Below are 23,308 nucleotides of genomic sequence, written 5' to 3'. Positions count from 1 at the left end.
AGCGTTGCTGTGTTATGACTGTGTACCACAGAGAACAACAATACCCGGCATAGTACTCGGCACATACGCTGCATACACCGCCGCAGATCCCCACACACTGACACAGCAGCGTAACATTACAGATGCTAGACGGCGCTGTGGCGGAAAAAAAAGAAAAAAAGATGCCTCCTTGTGAAAACAGTCTATACTAATCATTCCAAAGAAGTTGATGCTCTGCTTTGCAGAAAATATAGTTTTTTGAACTAAATGTAAGAATATGCAAGGAGCCGCCCCAAATAGAAAAAATGTGCTTATTTGCATCTTGTATACCACTGCATTAGAACCTCATCACTTGTTATGAACATTATGGTCATGTCATGTAATAAGACTGGAAAGAATGTTGTATATATTCTATAACTGCAATTGTCTCTAGCATTACAGTCACTAAATCCACCTTTTCTCCTCAGTCTTTAACAACACATTGAAAATTGAGCCACTTGAACTTACTGTAGCATTCTTCTTGACACACTTATTTCATCACCACTCTATAAGTCTCAATTATTTTATTATCACTATGAGGTAGGTACACCATTTTGTAAAACCCCAAGCTTCTTTTCTGCTGTGCACACCAAATCATTTTAATCTCCTTTGATACAGGGAGAGGAGTGATAATTGTCATTTTCATGAGGCAGTAAGTCTGTACATTGTTCTTATTTACTCACTCTATTCAGTCACATCTTTTTTCGTGTTTTACCTACTCTCTTATCTAATGTCATCGGCTTAAGGTAAGAGGAAGCAAATAAAAAAAAATAAATAATTCATTTTTTTAACTCACATGTGACTCAGAGAAACTAAACAAAGCAGAAGAACTGTGCACCTAATTTTATGTTTTTGTGTATTCCAAACTCTATTGTAGAATAATGAAAGTAACTCCAGTCATAATACCATCCTTGTTCTTTTTGTCTACACATGTGATGGTAAAATTAAATAAAATAACAGCTAAAACGGCTAGACTTTCATGCGCTCGTGTTGTGTTCTTTCATGCGCTCGTGTTGTGTTTCAAGTGTCTTTCTTCGTGTTATGGCAGCGCGATACAAGTGTTAAGAAAATGAAATCGCTACTTTTACCTTGTATTCAGCTGCTTTTTACTACCTAAAGGCAACCCTGATTGAGGGGCTCGCCTCTTTGTTAGACAAAAACACTCTTTACCCTTAAAGATGGTATGAATTACATGTACACATATCTAGAACGGACGTGACTGAAGGGGGTATAACATTAAGCCATTCATGGGCATGTTATCGGCAAAAAGTAACACTGTTACAAATACAGTTACCTAAGTCAAAAAAGTAACCCTGTTACAGTTACCATAAAAAAGCGACGTCGGTACTTCTTCATTGCAGTTTAAGTAAGTTATTGATTATATACGAAATGATGGAATTCATTTAATAAAAGTGCACAATGAGCAACGAGAAGCGTGTAACAGGTGAAGATGGCGTCCATGGAGTCTGTTTCTCATATTCTTCAAGGTGCATCAACCCACCCTTTTCAGGAAGCTTTGCGTCAGCTGGGCATACAAACTGTTACGACGGATTTTTTTTTTAGTATGTAGTTTGTTACGCAACATGTACAGCTATGGCCCACAACTCTTGCAGTCGAAGGATGACTTGGCACAACCAGAAGGTGGCTGTCAACTACGACGCCATGGCAGCATGAGGGCTATTAGTGGTGGGACGCCAGCAGCGATGAGTGCGTCGTATCATGGCTCACTGCAGTCAGAGCCACAGCCATCACGCAAGCCACAGCCAGAGTTCGCACGCAAGGCACCGCTCCCACCTCAACCAGTGCGCAGCAAGCCAAGGCCAGAATCCAAGCCTGCATTTTCTGGTGTGTTGTTTTTGTGCTTGCATGACCAATTTTCCTTATGAAGAACTGGGCACGCAAACATTAGCACTAGAGAGGGATGAGGAAACCTCCACAGAAAATATAAAATAGATATAAAAAAAAGAGGTAAAGAAAGCTGAAGAGAAGCAAAGGAGCCTGTGAAGCTAGAGGTAACCTACCTTAATTATGACTTTTTTTCCAAGTGAGCACCAGGTTAAAGCTTTGCTATAACATCATCGTAATGAAAATGTTCACGGTGCTATAACAGCATCATATTGAAAATGTTCATTGTACCACATTATACTAAAATATCAAAAGTTCCCTGCAATACTTTTTCAAGCAGCCATGAAATGGATTCACTGAAGGAGCTTATTGCCTCATGAATTCACTACAGCAAAATGTTTGAGAATTCGTCCAGTACGAGCGGAGTTACAAAGATTTGTCGCACGCTGCATTCATCGTTAGCGCTCTTTTCTCGTCTCAACAAAAATGCTGAAAGCTAAAGCAGAGAGTGATGAGAAAAAATTCTTCGTGTGCACTTCGTGACCTTGAGCAATTTTCTTTTCTTTGATTGTGAGACATTTCAGTGCTTCGACTGCTGACCCACAGTGTTTTCTGACCATGCTGCAAAAGTGTTGCAGGGCCCCTTTAAAATATTACATGTTTATCGCCTTTCAATGGGAAGGATAGCATGTTATGTTTTCATATGTCCATGTAATCTGTGATTTGCTCTCTTTGTAACCGGCCAACATTCTGTGCAATGAGTATAGCAACAATTCTGACAGGGAGAAGCTGCGAGGTTCTGAAAAAAAATTTATATCTATCTTGACAGCTTGCCGTGGTAATTGCACAGTTTAGCATCGTTTATTTGGTTGTGAGGATAAGTTTTCAGAAGTATTTCTTGAAGGGCCCTTAACCAGGTTCTGAATTGACAAGCAAAATAGTTATGTTGTCCACTCGCAATAGTGTCTTGCCATGAAATGCATCTAGAAGAATGAACTGGTGGCGTAATTGGTCATACGTAACCGGCCGTGACATATTTGCCTAAAATAAAAACTGGTGAAGGCAAGAAAGAAGACAAGGACGACACTGGCTACGCACAACTGTTTGTTAGCAGGGAGCGCTTCATATCTATGAATTTTTTTCATCACACATTCCCATAAACAAATGAAGCAACACATGTATATCAGAGGCACAAGTTCAGGGTTTGTCGGTTCGACTCCGAACTTGAACTTATGGGCAACCGCCTCTGATGTACACGTGCATTGTTTCAACCTCTTATGCGAATGCATGACGAAAGGAATTATAGTAAAACCTGGGTGACATAAACCTCATGGGGTGACAAAAATATTCGTATCTTCAAAATTTGCATCACCAGAAAACGCTCAAAAACAGTATGCGACCACAGAGAAGTGGTGTTTGTTTTTGGTAACTGTCTCTTAGAGCCATAGCAACATCACGAACTGCTCTGAATGATTGCTAGTAAAGTTTCTTGATGTCAGTGATCATGCTTCTCGTAAATATACGGTGCGTGCATTGAACCAGCTGTGTTCGACCAACGAGAGCGAGTAGCTCCTTCCTAATGTTAGTACGCTTTTTCGCATGACACCAAAGTGCTGCGTCTAAAGTGACCCAAGGAGTGCTTTGCACCGTGTAAATGAAAGCCAGAAAGTTTTAGAAGTGCTGTTCTTTATTATTTGCTCATCATGGTGGTGGGGGGGCTATTCTGCAGCGAAAGCTGTGAGATCACGACAAGTGCCGATTCTGGCACTGCAGTTGTCCACCATTGTTGCTGTCAGTGTTCATAACCGCTATCTCGTAAAATAAGGAAAAAACTAAACACCTAAATTAAGAATACGGAGGACCAAATGAAAATAGAGCCTGGGCCCTCTGGGTGGCAGCCCGGTATGCTACCCTTGAGCTATGCTGGCGTTTCAAACTCTGTTGCTAACTGGCTCTATGCAGGCTTCATGCCGTGTAAAGAATCATGTTAACATGTGTAATAAAGAGTTGTAGAACAGTGAAGTGACAAGTACGTGTCGCACAATGCATATTGCTTTAGGAGTTTGTTGTTTAATGCTGCAACTCATTACAAAAGCAAATGGCAGAATACTTCCTCATCGTCAGCCACAGCACGGACAAAATGAACAATAATGCCTTACAAGTGTGTAGCGGATACCACGCTTTTGCAAAGAATTAGGAATGATGGTATAGTGGATGCCGCCCCGCTACACAAAAAATTATGATGATTTAAGGTGTGGTGGGTGCCATAAAAATTTACCAGTTGGCCCAAGGTTAATAGTTGCCCCAAGGCTGCTTAAAAATCTTCTAGAAATGCCACTTTTCCAGCTTTTGTTGAGACTTTTCAGCGCTTTCTGCGCGGGCCTGGCTTTCTTTTTTTTTTTTCTTGCAGGGAGGTTTTCTCAACTTTTGGGACTCCCCTGTGTAAATGGGAAAGTTGGCAGGTGTGCCCGTTCTCAACATTTCTGCATGTTGAAGTTGTGGTGCCCAGCTCCTTCGTCACAGTAGAGTACCAAGTGCGAAAACAAGAAAGAAGATGACGCAGTGTGTAGTCCTCTTTCTTCTCTTGGCACTGGTGCCCCACTGTCGTGAATTTCCAAACAGCCCAAGCCACCACCCTAGCTCTTTTACCAAGACCGTTTCCTATCTCTTTTGCTTCTCGTTCACCATTAATTAAATGTCCGATTGCGAAAACGATGCTTGCATCACTGTGGCCAGCACATGTAAACATAGTACAATGTCACGCTGCCTTGTGCACATGTCAACATGTTGAAGGGGGAGGGTAAAACCGACGCCAAAGCCATCTGTAATCTAAACACGAAGGCACAGGAACGTGCATTAGGGCCCGGGAAATTCACCTACACAATCTCACAGGATACCACGTGCGGCTGATAGCTGATTCTGAGAAATTAGCAGCGTGATGTGAATTTCCGCACTTGCCGAAGTAACCGCAGATTTCGATAGGCATATGTTGGGACGTATTTTATGGATATTCCAAATATTCATCAGATGTCCACAGACATACAGTTTATGTCGATCAGCTATGTGGCCTAGTGAAGGGCCCTTTGAAGAAAATTTTCGAAATATTGAGAAAGGATGTGTGCCCACTTGTTTCAGTTATCTACCAATCACACACATGCTCTCTGCATACTTTGCATTGGAGTACTAATTAGGAAACTGCACAGAGGAAATGAATGGAAGGAGTTTTTTGGCTGCAATGTTTTGTTAAAAATCTCTAATACCCTTGTTACACAGACAGCCTAAACCTCAGTTAACATAACCACGATCAAACGTAACCGCGATTAAAATATGTTACATGGTACGCAAAAACCACAGTTGTAGGAAACCGAGCTTTGCGACCCCGGCTTCGCAGTTAACCGTCAAAATGGCGTCCACGCAGGTGGCGACAGCCGCCTTAGTCGAAAATACTTTTGCGCTGTGTAATATCGGTGAACCATAGTTTGCGCTAAGTGTGATTGAATGCAGTTAACCGTGTTTGATCGTAACTGTAGTTAACTTGCCTATGTAAAAAGGGTATAAAAAAAATTGAAGACCGCCAGCAGGAACAAATAGGAAATTTTGTGTCTTTGGAATTGTCTGCTCATGCTGAGAGCATTGTACTGTTGGCCGAGAAGTGCGTTTTTTCTTTATTGGAAATCGGCATTGCTCTAACAATATTTTTAAGTGAGTGCACAGGGTTAGTTATTAGAAATGCCAGCATGCAGGCCACTATTTTGCAGCACGAGGTAGATAGTTGCACTTCTTGTGCCTCTGTGTTGGCTGCATGCTGCCGACATTTCTGGGAGATGTGCTTGCAAAGTATGCAAATGACACAGCTGGGCTGCATTGCTGGTCACTGCAGAACACTTTAATCATCAAGCTGTTTGGGCAGCACAAAGGAGTGTAATCTAAAGGACTCGGTGATGTTCTTGATTTTATTGTGTCCACACTTACAGATCTTTCCTATGTTGTTTGTGCACTGCTTGCAGTGCAGACGACTTGCCGGTGTCTCCATTCTATCACAGTGATTATGGGATATTATTGAGCTCTGCAATGAGGTAACAAAAGAAGTTGTAAATCCATGTACAGCTTTCAGAACATGTTAGCATGTTACCATGACAGCTTTCAGAACATGAGAATGACAGAAAACTGTGCTAGTTGGTAGAGATTCATCGTACAAATGGTTTGGTGTTATGCTGTTTCTCTCTCTTATGCTGCAGGAAAATGTCTAGGCGAGCTCAAGGAAAGAAGTGTGCATTTAAGGGCTCATTTTCTTTGTTAGATAAAATTTAATGATATATAATAGACAGTCATGCCAAGGAATGAACAGGGGGATGTTATGTTATGTAATTGTAATGCAAATGTGAACAAATAAAAGTGGACGAAAAGATAGCTTGGCTTGGGGAAGAAAGAAAAGTGGATGAAAAGATAGATTGCTATGGGCAGGGACCGAACCTGCAACCTTCGAATAATGCACCCAATTATACCAACTGAGCTACCACGGAGGCTATCCTGCCGTCCACTTTATGGTGTGTGTATTTGTATTAAACATAGGAGCGTCAGTCAGCGCCACCAGTAGTCATAAAGGTGAATGTGGAACATGCTTTATCAGCATGTTTTGGCATCACATAGCACGTGAACTTATTACGAGCTGGCAGCTGACCAATAACTATTCGTACACTACCTAAAAGCTCTAAATCTGCCAGAACCAGACTCGTGCTATGAATGAAGGAAAAAAGTATACAGGGTTTGTTTTCTTCGTTAGACACAATATAATGACATCTCACAGACAATCAGGCCAAAAAAAGTATAGGGAATGTTATTCAAGTGAATGCTAGGGAATGTAGAGCAGATGTATATGGGAAGTATAGGAAGTGTAAAGCTAAGGAACTTGTTTTGATGCAAATTTTTTCATTGGTGAAACTAAAAAATATTCTCATCATTATTAAATTATAGAACTAATAGACTGTTTGTTGTGTGATAGTGCTCATTAATATTGTGTTTAACTAAGAAAATGAGCTGTTAAATTTACACTTCTTTCAATATGATCATCTGTTGAGCTGGTTAGTTCGACATCATTCTTGCTTCAGGGAGTGCAGATAAGCTTAGTAAATGAGTACACATAGATGGGATGCTCACATGATACTGAATTTATTCAAGAAAGCTTCATGCCAGGAAAGCTTGTCACAAAAAAATGTTTTCCGAATACCGGCAAAACCGGTAACAATGTAAGAATCTTGAAAGAGGCGTGGGGTGCACATTTAATGAGTTTAAACATTTAACAGCTGTGAAGGAAGCTTTCCTGTCAAAAAACCATTCCTTGTGTGAAGCTTTCTCAAACAAACTCAGTTCCAAGTGAGCGTCCTTTTTGTCGTGTGTTCTTTTTCTAAGCAAATACACGTTCCCCTAAGCAAGAATGATGGAATGATCACTTCTCTACTTTATTATGATTGGTGGCGATATATTTAGGATGTTACCAACAACTTTATGGTGAATTTGCAATCATGTGTTTAAGTCTTGGTTGTGTCAAGACGTCTTGCCTTGTGGGCAATCCCAATAAGACCATTCTTTTGGGTTGAGAGATAATAAACATATAAATAACTTTTTGTGGTGGCAATGCAGCAACAGCCACGGGAAAAAGCAGCCCTGATGATGATGAGGCCCCCATGAAGGAGCATTTTGCACGCCTCATTCAGGAGCATGACCGGCTACAGGTGGGCACTACTACGCTCTTAATTGAGTCTGTGATGTAGTTTCATGTTATGAAAACTAGGAAGCATTCTTGTGTTGCAGTCATTCAGCCAACATGGGAAGCATTCTAGCAAACTGTCTTCAAGTCTTATATCTAAAGTATTATTTTCGTTCTTTGTGTAGCAGCTGTGGCCTGCCACAATATGTACAGTGTTCTTTGGCATCGATGTTGGGGTGCGGCACATACTACTAAAACAGGGGGTGCAATAAATTTAGAAGCTCGAGTGCACTCTCGTAAACTTCACTGTAGTAAGCTTAACAGCTATAAGGCGACTTCCAGTGCATGATTATAAAGCTTGCTCTATGTGCAGGAACTATGAGGTGGCGGCCAAGAGCTCGCACCTTCTGCGGTCTGCCCAAAATTGACGTGTTTCTGACTTTCTCCTTCACTGAAGTGCGTTCTCTTTCTCCACTTGTTCCTAGCATGAAACCAACATAATATTCACCTCATGGCACTTTTGCGCCCCGACAGTACCATATTTACGTGCACAATTTGCACCCTCGCATAATTTGCCCACCCCTAATATTTTGCTAACTTTACAGAAAAAAATATTTACTTGCATATTTCGCGCTCTCTGACCCGCCAGAGCCAGCTCGCCGGCGTGCGCACCTTTGGATCTTTTTATGCTTCAGTCGAGTCAGTGCAGCCCAACAAACAGGCTGTGAGTGCAATATCTCTTCTTCCGAGGACTTCCCCCAAACTACGGTCCCTAGAATACCACACCCGAAGACAAACCTGTTGACGGGTCGCCGAAACTGCTGGAGCGTTTGCCACCATATATCTCCCAATCCCTACCACTGCGATATAGAGGTTTTTAGCGGACGACTTTCTGCACGAGGGCCTGTTGCACCAACTGTTACCCTCATTGTCTGCGTCCGCACTGCAACGCATGCTTGGTCGATTACAAAAGTTGACGTTTCGTCATCTGGCTGACGCGTGTTGATGGTTTCCTTGGGATGTGCTAAACTGAAGCTCACTGTTGTAAATTTTGCTAAAGAAAATAGGAAGCGTGCCGCCGCTAGGCACCTCAAGGGGACAAATTTCAACGTGATGACCAGCACAATCGGTATGCGACAAAGCAGAAAAGTGCGCACTTGCTAATGCAAGTTTGCTGCCTTTGAATTATGTGTAGATGCTTAGTACTTCCGGTATCGCCATGTCCTGGGACCTAGTTTCTCCCAGCATTGTCAAAAGAGCTTCCAGAAAATGGGGCGTTGAAATGCGTTCAACGGAACCGAGGACGATGCACTACAGAAAGGGCAGTAGCAGCGGCCGCGATGATGATTCCCAAACGGACTTCGCGATCAGCGATTCATCCTAGACCCTGCGTGACCAGATATGACTGGTTAAAGTATGCACTAATTTCTTCAAAATTAATAAGTACACTTTGTTTGGTAGTCCAATTTATTTTCTTCTTTTATCTAAATGTATATACAGTCGAACCTCGATATATCGAACGGCGCGGCGATCGCGAAATAGTTCAATATATCCAGAATTCGATATAAAAAAATCACGAAAAAAATGCGTCAACAGCTTGCTGAAAACAACCAACGAACCGTTCAAGCATGGTGCAGTAAATACTCACTTGAAGATTCAAACATAGTATTTATTGTGTTGGTTTAAAATATTGAAAAAGAGTAGCCTGCTTTTTGTTGGCCATGGCGTGTTTGACGACTGCGTCCTCAATATAGTCCAGGCGATCGATAAGTGATAGGCCGGGGCCTTAAATCGCGCCGCAGTGGCGGCGCACAAGGCCCGAGGCAGCTACGACCTCAGCTGATGTCGGGAGCAGGGCACCATCAGCGCTTGCAGGATCCACCTTGGCAGAGTCTTCATTTGGCTGCTCAGCAGTAGCTTCGGCGACAATCTCCACATCCGTGAGCTCCGCCGTTCGGAGATAGGCCTGTCGCGCACCACAGCCCGCGTCAGGCCTAACTCCGAACGCACGAACATTGCGAGCACAACGACCGATACCTGGCGATGCTACGGGGGAGGAGCTTGCAACAAGTGCGCAGTGTTCCGTTGACACCATAGAGACTGCAACGACTGCAAGCTGCAAGGCTGCGGCGTGAGTCCGGGTGTAAAGCGCGCTCATGGCGCGCTCATGCCGGCTCGCCTGACTGCTTTCCCTTTCCTGGCGGCAGCGCGGGCCGCGTCCGAGACAGTCGTCTGCATCCTTTCTCTCCTATACTTTCCTCCTCAGTCTTTACCTCCCACTCCCCCTTCCCCCGCGCGAAGCCGTGTCGGTACCTTCGTATTGCAAGACGATAACAGCTCCGCACTTCTCTCTTCTCTTTCCTCATTTAAGAACCTCTACTGCAAGGCTGCGGCGCGCGTACGCTGCTACGTTAAAGTGGCGCTCTCAGCGCCATCGATGTGTGCAGCATTCGTAAACGCCCGCCGCTCTACCACTACTTTCAAGAGTTGCGGGAAAGCTCGCCGCCTGTCAATGGAGCGCGGGCGGTTTTGGGTGGCTGAGTTCGATATATCCATTATATGTCAAACTTTGTTCGAAATAAAAAAATCAATAATGCATGCGATTTCCCGCGTAATATAGGAACCGTTCGATATTGGCAATAATTCGATATATCCGTGTTCGATATATGGAGGTTTGACTGTACCGTGCGCCTTCGAATGTGACACAATGTTTCATATGCACTCGCGAAATCATCGCGTATTTTGCGCACCCCCGTCTCGGGGCCCCAAAGTCAAGAAAAAAGGTGTGCAAATTACGCGACTAAATACAGTAGTTGGCGGCAATCATCGTTAAGCTAAGCACCAACGGTGTTGTACTCAAGCACACCATTTGGAGTGTTCTAGCTTTAAGCACCCAGGGCCTTCGTTTATGAAAGTGGCTGGAACGCGCTGTCCCCTGACTTTCGGTAATATTGAGGGTTTGGTGGTTGTATTTGGCGCCTGTACTATAGTGGCTAGAAAGGTTTTCCTAGTGTCATCAAGGAGGTTGCAAGGCTGAAAGGTTTTACGATACAGCCTGCAGAGGGCGCAGCCGCTTGCTGGCGCGCTTCGTTCGCACACATCAGCCTGCTCCTTGAGTAGTTCCTTGCGTTGAAATCAAGTATTGTAGTTGTGGTATGAGTGCGTTGTGTTCTCCCACATGGCGCCGATAAATTGTAAATGAGAAAACAAGAGGGCAGGTAACTATGCGGGCAGGTTAGTGAGAACGCCACATGCTGGTGGCATATGATATGGCATGCACAGAACATAGAGGTAGAATATTCGGGGTCTCAGTTCGAGTTTAATTACAATTTTTCGCACAATCATGTTTTAGTACAATGATACAAATACTCACAGACAAAATCTCGTGTTTTCATGAGAAACATAAAATATTATAACTAGTGAAAAAGACTCAAGGACAGACATTTTGGTGAAGACTGTGAGTAAACAGTGTAAGGAAAAGATAGGTGCATATAAATTAAAAAAATGATTAGAAGTATTAGTAAGAAAGGGTGAAATGGAATTTCTGTACACTGTGATGTACTAGACAGAGAACAAGAGACAACACCCGATCCTGGGCCAGCTGTTCTTATTCTGACTTCGTTCTTCTCTTCCTTGCTCTGGCTATCCGTGCGCCGGAGCCCCAGTGTCTTTCTTGGTCATGACATTCCGTCATGACTGCGCGCGCTCGTGGCAACCGATCAGGCATCGGCGAGGTGCCCGTACATTCTTATTGTTAAACGCCGACCCTGCCTCCACAACCCTCTAGTTGCCGCTCTCCCTAACCCAAGAAGGATGGAAAGTTGTTTCCTTCCTCCATGCCCCGACTGCTTTTAGTTTCGCACCCCTCCGTCCTTTGTCCCCCGCTACTCTGAGCACCCCACATCGCCAGACGTGGCCCGTGTTTTCACAGTGCCACCGATCTTTCGAAGACCAGTCGGCCATCTACCCTGTTTTGATCGCTGGTACTATCGTTGGCGTCGCCGGCCTGGAGTGACCAGACCATTTGCCAGCATCATCGGCCACCGACTGTATCCGATAGTCTGCGTCTAGTACATGCGCGTACGCTACCCCACCGGCTCTGATAATTTGGGATTCGTTTCGTGTTTAGGACTTGTTCTCACTCATTTCGCACTCAACTCAGCATGCCTTCTGCGCGCGTGCGGAAGCGCGAAAACGGCTGTTAATTTGCGCGGAACGAATGGCGAAATATCGAAGTTCGTGAGGCTACGCAAACCCGCCGGCGCAACAAAACAATTTTTTGACCACGGCTACCAATTCTTCGAACACCGCCGCGCGCACTGATCCAGGCAGCCATGCTTTGACTTCTGCACACGCAGGCACTCTTTCGAAGTTTTTCTACGTGTGAGTTTCGCGGACCTTTCATGCAAGCTACCCAACCTGCCTCCTTCCCGTGTGTTTTGGTTTTCAAGGTCGACCTCCCGCCGCATCCTCCCCTATCTTTATCGCAACTCCTTGCCCTTCTCTCGCAAGTGTGCTCTCCTCTCTTGATCACAATCCCTTCGCCCATCTCCACTGCTCCGCGATGCCCGCTACGCTGGCTCGAATTAGTTTCGTTTTCTGACTGAAAACGGGCTCAGAGCTGCTCCACGCGTTCTGGCATGTGTGTTGCGTGTGCGCGTCTTGCTCGCTCTTGGTGTGCACGTGTGGTCATGATGGCCGACGAGAGGACCAGCACGCTTTTTCTTACTGCTCAATGAAACGTCGAAAGTGTCACCGCTTGGCTTGAGTGTAATCCGTGCGTTAGGTGCCGCGTTGCGGAGCGCTTGCTTATAGCTGTTGACCACCTGGCAGCCAACTTGCCGTTTCGGGCGTCCCGGTATTCAGCTGTGGAGATGGTGAATATTTCATGGGCGGGGGTGACTACTACATGCGTGCAAAACTGTTTTTGCAAGGCCGACTACGTCGACGTCTAGCCCGATGCCGAGCCTGAAGCTTCCGAACTGGGGCGGCAATTTGTGACAGCGCGTCGTCGACTCCGACCTGGGAGAGTGGGTGGGACATCTGTTGCGATGGTTTAATTACGGCCGATAATGATGCCGACACTGCGGAACCGTGCACAGATTGGGGCATTGTGAATGAGGTACGTGGCGAGAGCAATTTGGAGGAATCAGATTGCGAGAACGGCGGAACTTTGGAGCCAGTGCCTCGTGCAGCTTATGCCACGGACCTCGGCGAACGAGCACCCTGCCGTTTTAAATGAAGTTGAGACCACCCTTATCGCTTCTGCTCATTGAAACACGTGCATCACGGACTTTTTGGGGCAAAAAAAAAAGTTTGTGTTTTCACTCGCAACTTTTTTTTAAAGCTGTGTTTCATTTACTATGAACTTCGGGATACAACGAATGAATGCCATGTCACGCTCACGTTCCTTATAAGCGGGCTCTTCTGTAGTTCATTTAAGTGAAAGTTCACTAAACTGAATATTCACTAGAATATGGAACAGCATTGGGCACAGCAGACATTAGAGTCAAAGGTGTGAAATGCAAGTTATTTTGAAAAGAAATCTGTCATTTTCATTTGCACTGGTGCCCTTAAAGCACAAGAAGAGACGAAGCTTTCCAGCGAGTCTAGGTTTCTGTGCAATGGCTCAGCTACAGCTTGCTGCTGAGATACGAAGTCTCTTAACTTTCTAACATACTCTATTGCCTCGGCTTAAGTTACAGGATTTGAACCAACCTCAGCCGTTAGGTCTTCGTTGTGGCACTCTTCTTCTGGTTCCGCACAAGCACTCGAAACAATTTCTAACTCAGATACTTCTGCACAAGTGACAAGATCCCTGTCACACTGCACATAGTCCTCAAATGAAGCACCACTGTAAACGTCCAGCTGTTGACAGACGTCTGTCCACATTTTAGCGTCAATGACCGCGCCATTCTCTTCCTCCTGCTCACTTACCTTGTCGTGCTCTTCTTGCTTATTTGCATCCTGCATGGGAGAAAGGCCACACTTGTGCCAGCAGTTTCCAATTGTAGCCTGTGACACTGACCACCAAGAGCCTGTTACGATCTCGGCTGCCTGCCTGACATTGATGGGCTCACTGTAGCCAATCCTTATATTAATCAAAATTCGCTGCACAAGCTGCCTTCAAGTTCTTTATGATTCCCAAGTTGATTGGTTGAAGCACGGCAGTGCCCACTGTCAAGACACTGAAAGATTTTGAGCTTGTCTGACAGAGTCAACAACTTGTGTTTCGTCGAACTCATTATGAAAGTGGGCGCACATTGCGTGAAATGCGCTGTTGTTTCCCGAAATGAAGATGGCGCCGACGGATGCTGATGAGACCATGGAGGAAGGAAAGACTTCCTCCATGGATGAGACACAAAAAAAGAAGGGGTGCCGGCAGCACCGGTGAACTGATGCGCACAAGACTCATTTTTCTCACCCGCACGGCCGCTTTGCCTCGGTGGCGCTGAATGCACAAGCGATGTCGCGCCGTTGCCAATGGATGGGCAATTTAGTGGCGGTTGCATTGGCTATGCCAGTGCTGCAGTGCACAAAAATTTGTTGAATTGATTTTAAAAATGTGCCTGGGTCCGTAGATTATGTTCGTTCAACTGAAAAATTCACTATTCTGAAATTCGTTTAAATTTTTACGTAGAATGCATAAGAAAATCGTCGGGGATTTTTTAAAAGTTCGTTATTCTGAATTTTGGTTAGACCGACGTTCGTACAAGTGAGCGTTTACTGTAAGTATGTCATAAGGGAAAAGATATACTTGGTGCCTGGTGCCCCTATTCACAAACCAATCGTATCTTTATCTGTGATTTTCTTTACAGTTACCCAGGTTCTTGTGCCCTCAATGCGTTTTTAGGGCATAAATGTATTTGCTCATGAATTGCTTAAAGGGAAGAGAAACAATTAGTCATAACAATAAGCTTGGTTGGTCCTCACTGGCTTTAGTTCGTTTGTCATGAGCTTTTTTTGTCTAATAAATTTCATGGTGATTTGATGCTAGTCAAGATGGCAAAGTATGAGCGCAGCTCTAAAGTATTACCGGTTTGGCCACTGGATGTTTCAATTAGAAAAAAGGAACACCAAGAATGCATAGATTGCATGGTACACATTTTCTTGCTATGGCAGCACAAGAAAAGTACCACATAAGCACCGGTTGTGAAACTCACCTTTTTGTTTCTATATATATATATATATATTTCCGGCGGCTGTGTTTGGCACTGGAAATGCTTCAGGTCAAAGCACAAGAACACAGGTCAGAGACACAGGAACAACACAAAGGGAAGCAGTGAACGAGAGTGGGACCGGTTGGTGCATGTTCAGGGAAGCGAGAAACAGCGCGGCACACGAGAGAATCACAGGGACGGAGAACCAAAGCTTTATTCTATATGTATACACACGAACCATATAGAATGTGAGGGAGAGAACAGTGACATGTATATAATCGAATGAGAAACTAAAATGCCGTCACCCTTGAGAAGGATGTTTTTTAGAGAGAAGTGCCTTTGATGGCACACTTGCGTGTGTATCACCTCACTTGTCAATATTCTTTAATTTGAACTCTGTTGATTCAAGCTTACTGTTAATTTGAACTTATGCCCTGGTACTGACACAGCTCTGTGTATTTTTGTCGGGGAAAACTCTCGATGATTCTAACAGGTCAGTATCCATGACAGTTAAGGGGGGGCGCGGCAAGTAAAGTGCCGATTTTGGTCAAAATATGCGATTTTCTGATTTATTTTTTTTCGTAATCTTCAGACCTTCAACTTCCTTGTTCTAAAATATTACAGCGAAACGTGCGCTACAAATCCCGCAAATAGTGTTTTTGCCGAGGCTAGTCGCCGAAAAGTGCGAAAAAAAAGCCCCTGAAACGGTGTTGTTCACGCCGCACAAACGCGCCAAGTTGTTGACCGTGGGCCGCCATTTTGGTAGCTTTGGAAAGAGGAGAAAGCCGGCTTCCCGATGGTCGCGGTCTCGTATTTCGCCGAGTGAAAATAAAAGCGCGAGGAGCAAGTAAAAAAACGAAAACGAAAAACGGCAATTGGCTGCGCGGGTCACGTGGTAGCAGGCGCGACCTCTTACTGGTCAAAGCTGCACCGCGCACCTTGGCAACCTTGGAAGCGCGAGCGCATCTGCGGCCGCCGAGTCGAGAATCATCCGGCGTGCGCTTCGTTTTTTGCCAGTTGGCTGTTTTTGTGATAGTTCGCGTGCTTTTTTTACCAAGCTTTGTTTACATCGGTGGTCTCTTCTGAGTGCTTGCTCATACTGCGGTGCTATGTTGTCGCAAAAAAAGTTCCGGAGCGTCCACAAGTACGGCAAGCGTCGGAAAGCTTGGAACAAAGGGCAGACGACTGCGGCTGCCGTCCCAGTCGCAGTTCCGGACGGAGCATGCTCTTCAAGCGTCACGGAGCCTCTACTCAGACCCTTCGCTGATTGTTGTGAGGCCGAGAGTGTGGAAGGTGCCACATCGTCGTATGTCAGACCGCCGGATGCCGTCGACCGTGATGGACGCTCTCGCGAACCCGATTGCGGTGGCACCGCGTCGGCAGCCGTTGCAACTCCGGGCGTGCGCGCGTCGAACATTCTATCGCGAGTTTCGGGCCAGATTCCGAGCAGTGAAGAAATCGCGCAGCGGGCACAGACAAGGCGGGATGTTTTGGATGCCGTAGCATCGAAGTCCGCTTCAAAGCGGAAGCTCGAGCTTCTGAACGAAGGCTGCGACGAAAATGACGGCGGTAAGGACTCCACATTCTTCATTGTAAATAAGAAGATGCTGAACGGTCTGCTTTCGTCAGTAAAGTGCAACAAGTGCGACGAAGGGTCGATACGCCTCGAGACTACGCACTGCCTTGGACTCGCGGCGAGGATGGAACTTTTTTGTGACAATTGTGGCATAGTGAACAGTGCGTGGTCGTCCCCGAGGTGCTCCGGGCAACAAAAAACGAACCCCTTTGAGGTAAACGTGCGTGCTTTGAGGGCTGTGCAGTCAGTTGGCAGAAAACAATCTGCCATAAATGACATTTTTTCTGCGATGGACATTTCGCATCGAGCATTGCACCACAAGTCCTACCAGAGACTGCAAAGGAAGTACAGCCACCCTGCCACCACATCAGCTGCCACCCGCATTGAAGCAGAAAGTGCACAGAAGGTGCATGACATTTACAAGGACCTAGGAGGAGTGCCAGGCAACATTGACGTCATTTACGACGGCACGTGGATGACGAGGGGGCACAGAAGTCATATTGGCGTGGGCTGTGTAATCGAGCTGTACACAGGCTTGGTCTTGGACCACTGTGTCCTGTCCAACTACTGCCAAGGCTGTGCTGTTGGCCCCAAGCCTGGTGACAACAACTATGAGGAGTGGCTTGAGAAACACAAGCCACAGTGCCAAAAGAACACCGATGCTAATGCAGGCCAAATGGAAGTAGAAGCAGCGAGGATCATGTTTGAAAGATCGTTTACCAAGTACAAGCTTCGATACATCAATGTGCTCTGCGACGGTGACAGCCGTACGTACCTTGCCCTCACGCAAGACAAGGTGTATGGCTACATGTTGATTAAGAAACAGGAGTGTGTGAACCATGTGAAAAAAAGAATGGGCACTTCCTTGCGCAACCTTCTTGATGAGCACAAATCCAAAGGCCGAGGACTGAGCATGGGTGGCAAAGGCCGGCTGACGCAGGGCCTTATAAAGAAGTTGACGAATTATTATGGCTGGGCCATTAAGAGCCACCCCAACGATGTTCCTGGCATGGAGAGGGCCATCATGGCCACTTATTACCATGTAACATCCACAGACCAGGATCCACACCACGACCTGTGCCCAAGTGGGACTGACTCCTGGTGCCCGCACAATCAGGCATTGGCCAAGGGAGAGCCGCTGCCGCCTCACAAACATAAACTGCCCCCTCACGTGCGAGTGGCACTGCTGCCAATCTACAAGCGCCTCTCGAACAAAGAGCTCCTTGAAAGGTGTGCGCAGGGAAAAACCCAGAACGCTGTGGAGAGTATGAACAGCCTCATTTGGTCACTCCAGTCCAAGAGCCAGTTCGCCTCCCTTCGAAGTGTGGAAAGTGCAGTTGCAGATGCAGTCTGCCGTTTCAATGGTGGCTGCAAGAGTGCGCTGCAAGAGATCACTGCTCAACTGGGCTTCAATCCAGGAGACTGCTCTTTGCGGCGAGCAGCCGAAAAGGATGCCAAAAGGGTGAAGAGGGCTCAAAAGGCGCATTGTTCCACGACAAAGAAGCGCAAAACTGGGTTGCGCTCTACAGAGGCCAAGGCCACAGCATCTCAGGATTACTGCCCAGGAGGATTCTGAGTGTTTTAGGCATGTTGTGAACTTCCAAACAAGAGTGAACTTTCAAAGTCAGTTTTCTCAACTCTTGATTTTCGCCTATGTGCCTTCGCTAGAACAATAGTAATTTTCTAACAAAGACTGATAGAGTCGTTCCGTTTTTTGCACTAGGCTCAGGAGGCCTTTAGCAGTGCAATAAAGCTTTATCTCTCTTCTTACTCATCATTTAAAATTTTTAGAACACATTTTATAATTACTGCGATGTGTGCGCAAAACAACATCTATGTTTTGGAAATTTTATTTATGGTTACAAGAACTAGAAAAATCAACTAATAGCTTCTTTGCACAAGTTGATGCTTTGGGAACATAATAATATGAAAAAATAATTTCATTTAGCAATAATTATCTCTTTAAGTGTGAAGAGCATTAATTAGTATAATTATGCTTGTAACTCAAAAAGTACAAGAGGTATTTGAAAACGGTTTTCATATTTGGAATCCTCACAATCATCCACATACACACACCAAATTTCATCACAAACAGTACATTAATAAAAAAATTAGTTTTACTTGCCACGTCCCCCCTTAATTGAAACTAGGAGCCCCCGGTTTTTTCACTTCGCACATAAGTTGGCCCAGAGTAGATTGGTCACAATATTGTCACTGCGGGACGCACAAGCTTGCTGCTCACTAACTTCAGCGCTGAGCGCCGGCACCTCCCGAAGGGTACAGCCGTCGCTTACTTTGACAATACTGTACATATCCAAGGAAGTTTATTGGCACTAGACCAAGCACCTCAAAAAGAATCAGTACGTAATCTTGATGTTGGTACTATGCTGTCAAGGGATGAGCAAAGGAGACTTTTTGAGCTGCTAGCTGAATTCCAGGACTGCTTTTCATCGACATCATGGGTCGGTCGAACATCGCTAACAAAGCATCGAATAATTACCGACAACGCAACAAGGCCCATACACCAAAATCCTTATCGTGTGGCTCTAAAGGAACAGGAAGTGATACAGCAACAAGTCGCTAAAATGCTTGAAGGTGATGTGATTCAGCTATCACAGAGCCCGTGGGCATAACCTGTAGTAATAGTTAAGAAAAGTGACGGTACCCTGCGTTTTTGCGTGGACTAAAGAAAGCTGAATCAAGTGACTAAGAAAGATGTGTATCTGCTTCCACGTATTGATGACTCCCTCGATAGGCTTCGAAACGCTCGCTGCTTTTCTTCTGTGGACCTCAGAAGCAGATATTGGCAAATCGAGGTAGACTCAAGAGATCGAGAAAAGACCGCTTTTGTGACGCTGGATGGTTTATATGAATTTAAAGTTCTGCCCTTCGGTCTGTGCTCAGCGCCCGCTACTTTGCCCGCTACTTTCAAAGGCTCATAAACACTGTACTTTCAGAGTTAAAGTGGAAGATCTGTTTAGTTTATTTAAACGACGTCATAGTGTTTTTCCCAACTTTTGTCGAGCATTTCAAAAGGCTAGAAGTTGTTTTACGAGCCATACGCTTTGCGGTCCTTACATTGAAACCAGAGAAATGTCACTTTTGTTTTGAATAATTGCTGTTTCTTGGTCATGTCGTCAGCTACACTGGCGTTCGGCCCGATCCTGAAAAACTTGCGGTCATGGCACAGTTCCAAGTACCATCTGACAAGAAAGCTGTCAGGCGCTTTCTGGGCCTATGCGTCTACTATTGCCGGTTTATCGCCGGCTTCGCACAGATTGCGCCGCCGTTAACTCACCTCACTAGAGACGACGCTACTTTCAAACGCCTCCAGTGCTTGCCCACTTCAACGAGAAGGCGCCAACAATGCTTCACACTGACGCAAGCAATCTAGGCTTCGGAGCTGTGCTTGTGCAGTGGCAAGAAGACATGAAACGAGGGATCGCCTACGCAAGCAGAATGCGAACACGGGCTGAGGCCAATTATTCAACAACTGAGAAAGAATGTTTCGCCGTAATCTGGACAGTTATAAAATTTTGCCCGTATTTGTATTGCCGCCCCTTCAAAGGTAATAGTGACCATCATTCACTCTGTTGGTTGACTAATTTAAGAGATCCAACCGGCCGATTAGGGCGTTGGAGTCTTAGGTTACAAGAGTTTGATATGACGGTCATACACAAGTCTGGGAAGCGACATACAGACGCCGACTGCCTGTCTCGATTACCAGTACAGTCAGCCTCTATTTCTGACGATGACGATATGGTCTTCCTTGGTGTTCTCATCGTGTCCACCATTGCCCAACAACGAGGTGACCCTGAGTTGCTTGATTTGATTAATTTCGTGGATGGACGTTCTTCGAGTGCACCCAGAGTCTTTGCAAGGGCATTATCGTAGTTTTGCTTGTGCAACGGCGTCCTCTACAAAAGAAACTTTTCATCTATCAGAGCTCCCTGTTTGCTCTATATTCCTGCACCCCTTCGTACTGAAGAGCTTCAAGCATGTGACAACGAGTTGACGTCTGGCCATTTAGGCTACACTCGCACATTGGCAAGAGTGCAGCAGGGATACTACTGGCCACAACTCACAACAGCCGTCAAGCACCACATTGACACTTGCCTCGATTGCCAGCGACGCAAGTCACCTACGAAGAAACCCGCCGGTCAGCTGCAACCTGTTCAGGTTCCATGTACACCGTTCGGCCAGATAGGAATGGATATTTTGGCACTTCTTCCTACTACCACTGCAGAGATCGGAGAACCGCTGGGCTATAGTCGCAACAGACTACTTAGCCAGGCGTGCCGAAACAAAGGCTATCCAAAGAATCACTGCAGCAGAAATGGCGAGATTTTTCATAAAAAATATTGTGCTACGCCACGATGCCCTGGATATCGTGATAACAGACCACAGAACAGCATTCACGGCAGCTTTTTTAGACCACGTCTTGGTGCTAAGTGGAACGACTCATTGTAAGACCATTGAGTACTACCCCAACACGAATGGACTAACAGAGCGCCTCAACAAGACGATTGCAGACATGCTGTCGATTCACATGGACGTCCAACATAAGAATTGGGATGAAATTTTACCCTTTATCACGTTCGCATACAATACGGCTAAACAAGAAACGAGTCGCATGACTCTATTCAGCTTGGTTCACGAACTGGAGGTATGGACAATGCTGGATGTGATGTTGCCACATGAATGGGACGCCACCGACACAGGTGCCGACGTGTTCATTGAACGCGCAGAAGAAGCTAGGCAGCCCGCCTGTTACGGATCTGCCAGCGACATGACTACGATGCAGGCCGCCACAATGCTCTCAATATAAACAGTAACATACAAAACCGGTGACAGAGTGTGGGTTTAGACACCCGTATAAAAACGTGGACTGTTCGAGAAGCTGCTAAGGCGATATTTCGAACCATATTGAGTATCGTGCCTGCTAAGTGACGTCACCTACGAGGTTGTCCCTGACAGTCCCCATTGCCCAAGGAAACGCCAGCATCGGCCTGAACTTGTGCATGTAGTGCGTATGAAGCCGTATGAGAGCGACTGACTGCACGTTTAAAAAAAGATACATTGGTTTTGAATCAGAATCAGGGCGGCGATGCTCCTATAAGGAGAGGCAAGTGACATGTCTGTGTATAAAAGAAAAGAACGACGATAGGAATGTTTTGTAGATTCGAGCTAGTGAGACAGGGGGTTTTTGGAGAAGACAATGAAGCAGGCGTCTTGCTGTACAGCTGATTCTGAACATGCTCTTTTCGCTGCTTAAAGTTGCTGTCATTCTTTGTTCGCATTGCACTGCGACAATAGGCTGCAAAACCAAACGAAAATAAATTTATTAGAAATGCAAAACAACGAAACAGCAGCATTTCGCAGCAAATGAGATTTGGGATGCTGCACTGGAGTTCCATGAACTTATAATAAACAAAATCACCTGCCACAAACATTAGTAGCACTCAGTTCGTGATAACAATTCCAGAGGTGGCTTCATTAGGTTCTGCCCGTGTAGTGTGCCACATTGTTTGTATACAGTAGAATCTCGACGCTATGATTACAGTTGCTGCAAATTTCATGACGATATGAATTTTAGGTTGCTTTGGATGGACTACATAACATAAAATACGCCGTGATTTAGTGTAATACGAACGGTTTCCTTAGCTCCGGCGGGTGATACGAACGCGCGATTGATCACTGCTGCAAGCAGTGCAATTTGGTTGTCTGTGGGAGGAATGTCCCTTTACACTTGGCCTTGAAGAGAGCGAATGCGGCAAAACTCACCGGAATTCACATCGCTTCGCCGCCAGGGAACCTTGTCACATGGCTGACACAAAAAAAAAATTGGTCTGAGACAAAGTTTGCAGCCACACGATAGCGGCTCACCTTTCTGCTACGGCTTTGGCCACACCGGCTGCACTAGCACTCAAAGGACGTGGTGTAAACAACGAGCCATGCATTCAACATGGTGGCAAAGGCATCAGCGATGGCTCACGTCGCTATAATCGTGAACTACCCGCGCAGCACGACAAAGCCTATGGCCCTGAAAAGAACACATTCATCAAGAGCCTGGTTTGAATTGCGAAAGCTGCGAACAATGGAAGTACAAGAAGGGGCAGCAGCAGCGAGTTGGCATGCCCTAACTTGTCGAATTTTGCACTGGCAGCTGAGTTCGTCGCCGTCTCTGCGTCTGCTCTTGTCATTTCCTCTGGTGTACCTCCTGTAATGTTTTTAAAGGTATCAAAATAGAGGTATTGTACGACGACCTTATGTGTGTGGGCGCTTTTTTGACGTGACTGACCACCACACCCTCTGCTGGTTGTCGTCACTGAAGGAACCAAGTGGTTGCCTCGCCCGATGGGCATTACGCCTTCAAGAATATAATATTCGCGTGGTCTATTGCTCCGGCCGGAAACACTCTGACGCAGATGCCCTCTCCCGTTCGCCCCGACCCCCTGACCCTGCCTGCTGCGAAAGTTTTATCTGTGATGCCACTGCCATCACCATCGCCGACATGCCATCTGAGCAATGCAAGGACCCTTGGGTTGCTACTATTCTAGCCATCCTGGCTGGGCAGACGGCTTCTCCCCCTACTCGCACATTGTGACGGCAGGTCGCGCACTTCACCACTCGCGATGATGTGCTGTACCGATGCAACTACGCACCCGGTGGACGTCAGTGGCTACTCGTGATTCTACATCATCCGCGATCCGAATGTTTCCTGCCGGAGCGATAGACCACGTGAATATCATATTCTTGAAGGCGTAACGCCCATCGGGCGAGGTGACCACTTGGATCCTTCAGTGACGACAACCAGCAGAGGGCATGGTGGTCAGTCACGATGTCAAAAGGGCCCTCATACACGTAAGTTCGAAATTTATTTATCGTCCAAACAACGGCGAGGCATTCTTTTTCAGTTACGGAATAGTTGGTTTCGGCTTTGCTAAGAGTTCGGCTTGCATAGGCAACTACGTACTCTTGGAAGCTGTCTTTCTGCTGCGC

At 45.8% G+C, this 23,308-nt stretch overlaps 1 protein-coding gene across 1 annotated transcript in view; it reads left to right on the top strand.

The window, feature by feature from the left end:
* Nucleotides 1-23,308, top strand: part of LOC119168599 (uncharacterized) — a 242,134-nt gene that overhangs the window by 82,080 nt on the left and 136,746 nt on the right. Inside the window, exons 3-4 of the mRNA XM_037419998.2 lie at nt 1,632-1,863; nt 7,504-7,595. Coding sequence (XP_037275895.2) covers nt 1,632-1,863; nt 7,504-7,595 — 324 coding nt within the window. The remainder of the gene's footprint in view (nt 1-1,631; nt 1,864-7,503; nt 7,596-23,308) is intronic.

Source organism: Rhipicephalus microplus, chromosome 3 (assembly GCF_043290135.1).
Source record: "Rhipicephalus microplus isolate Deutch F79 chromosome 3, USDA_Rmic, whole genome shotgun sequence".
Lineage (NCBI taxonomy): Eukaryota > Metazoa > Arthropoda > Arachnida > Ixodida > Ixodidae > Rhipicephalus > Rhipicephalus microplus.
Note: the sequence above shows the minus strand (reverse complement) of the source record. Positions and strands in the feature narration are given on the sequence as shown.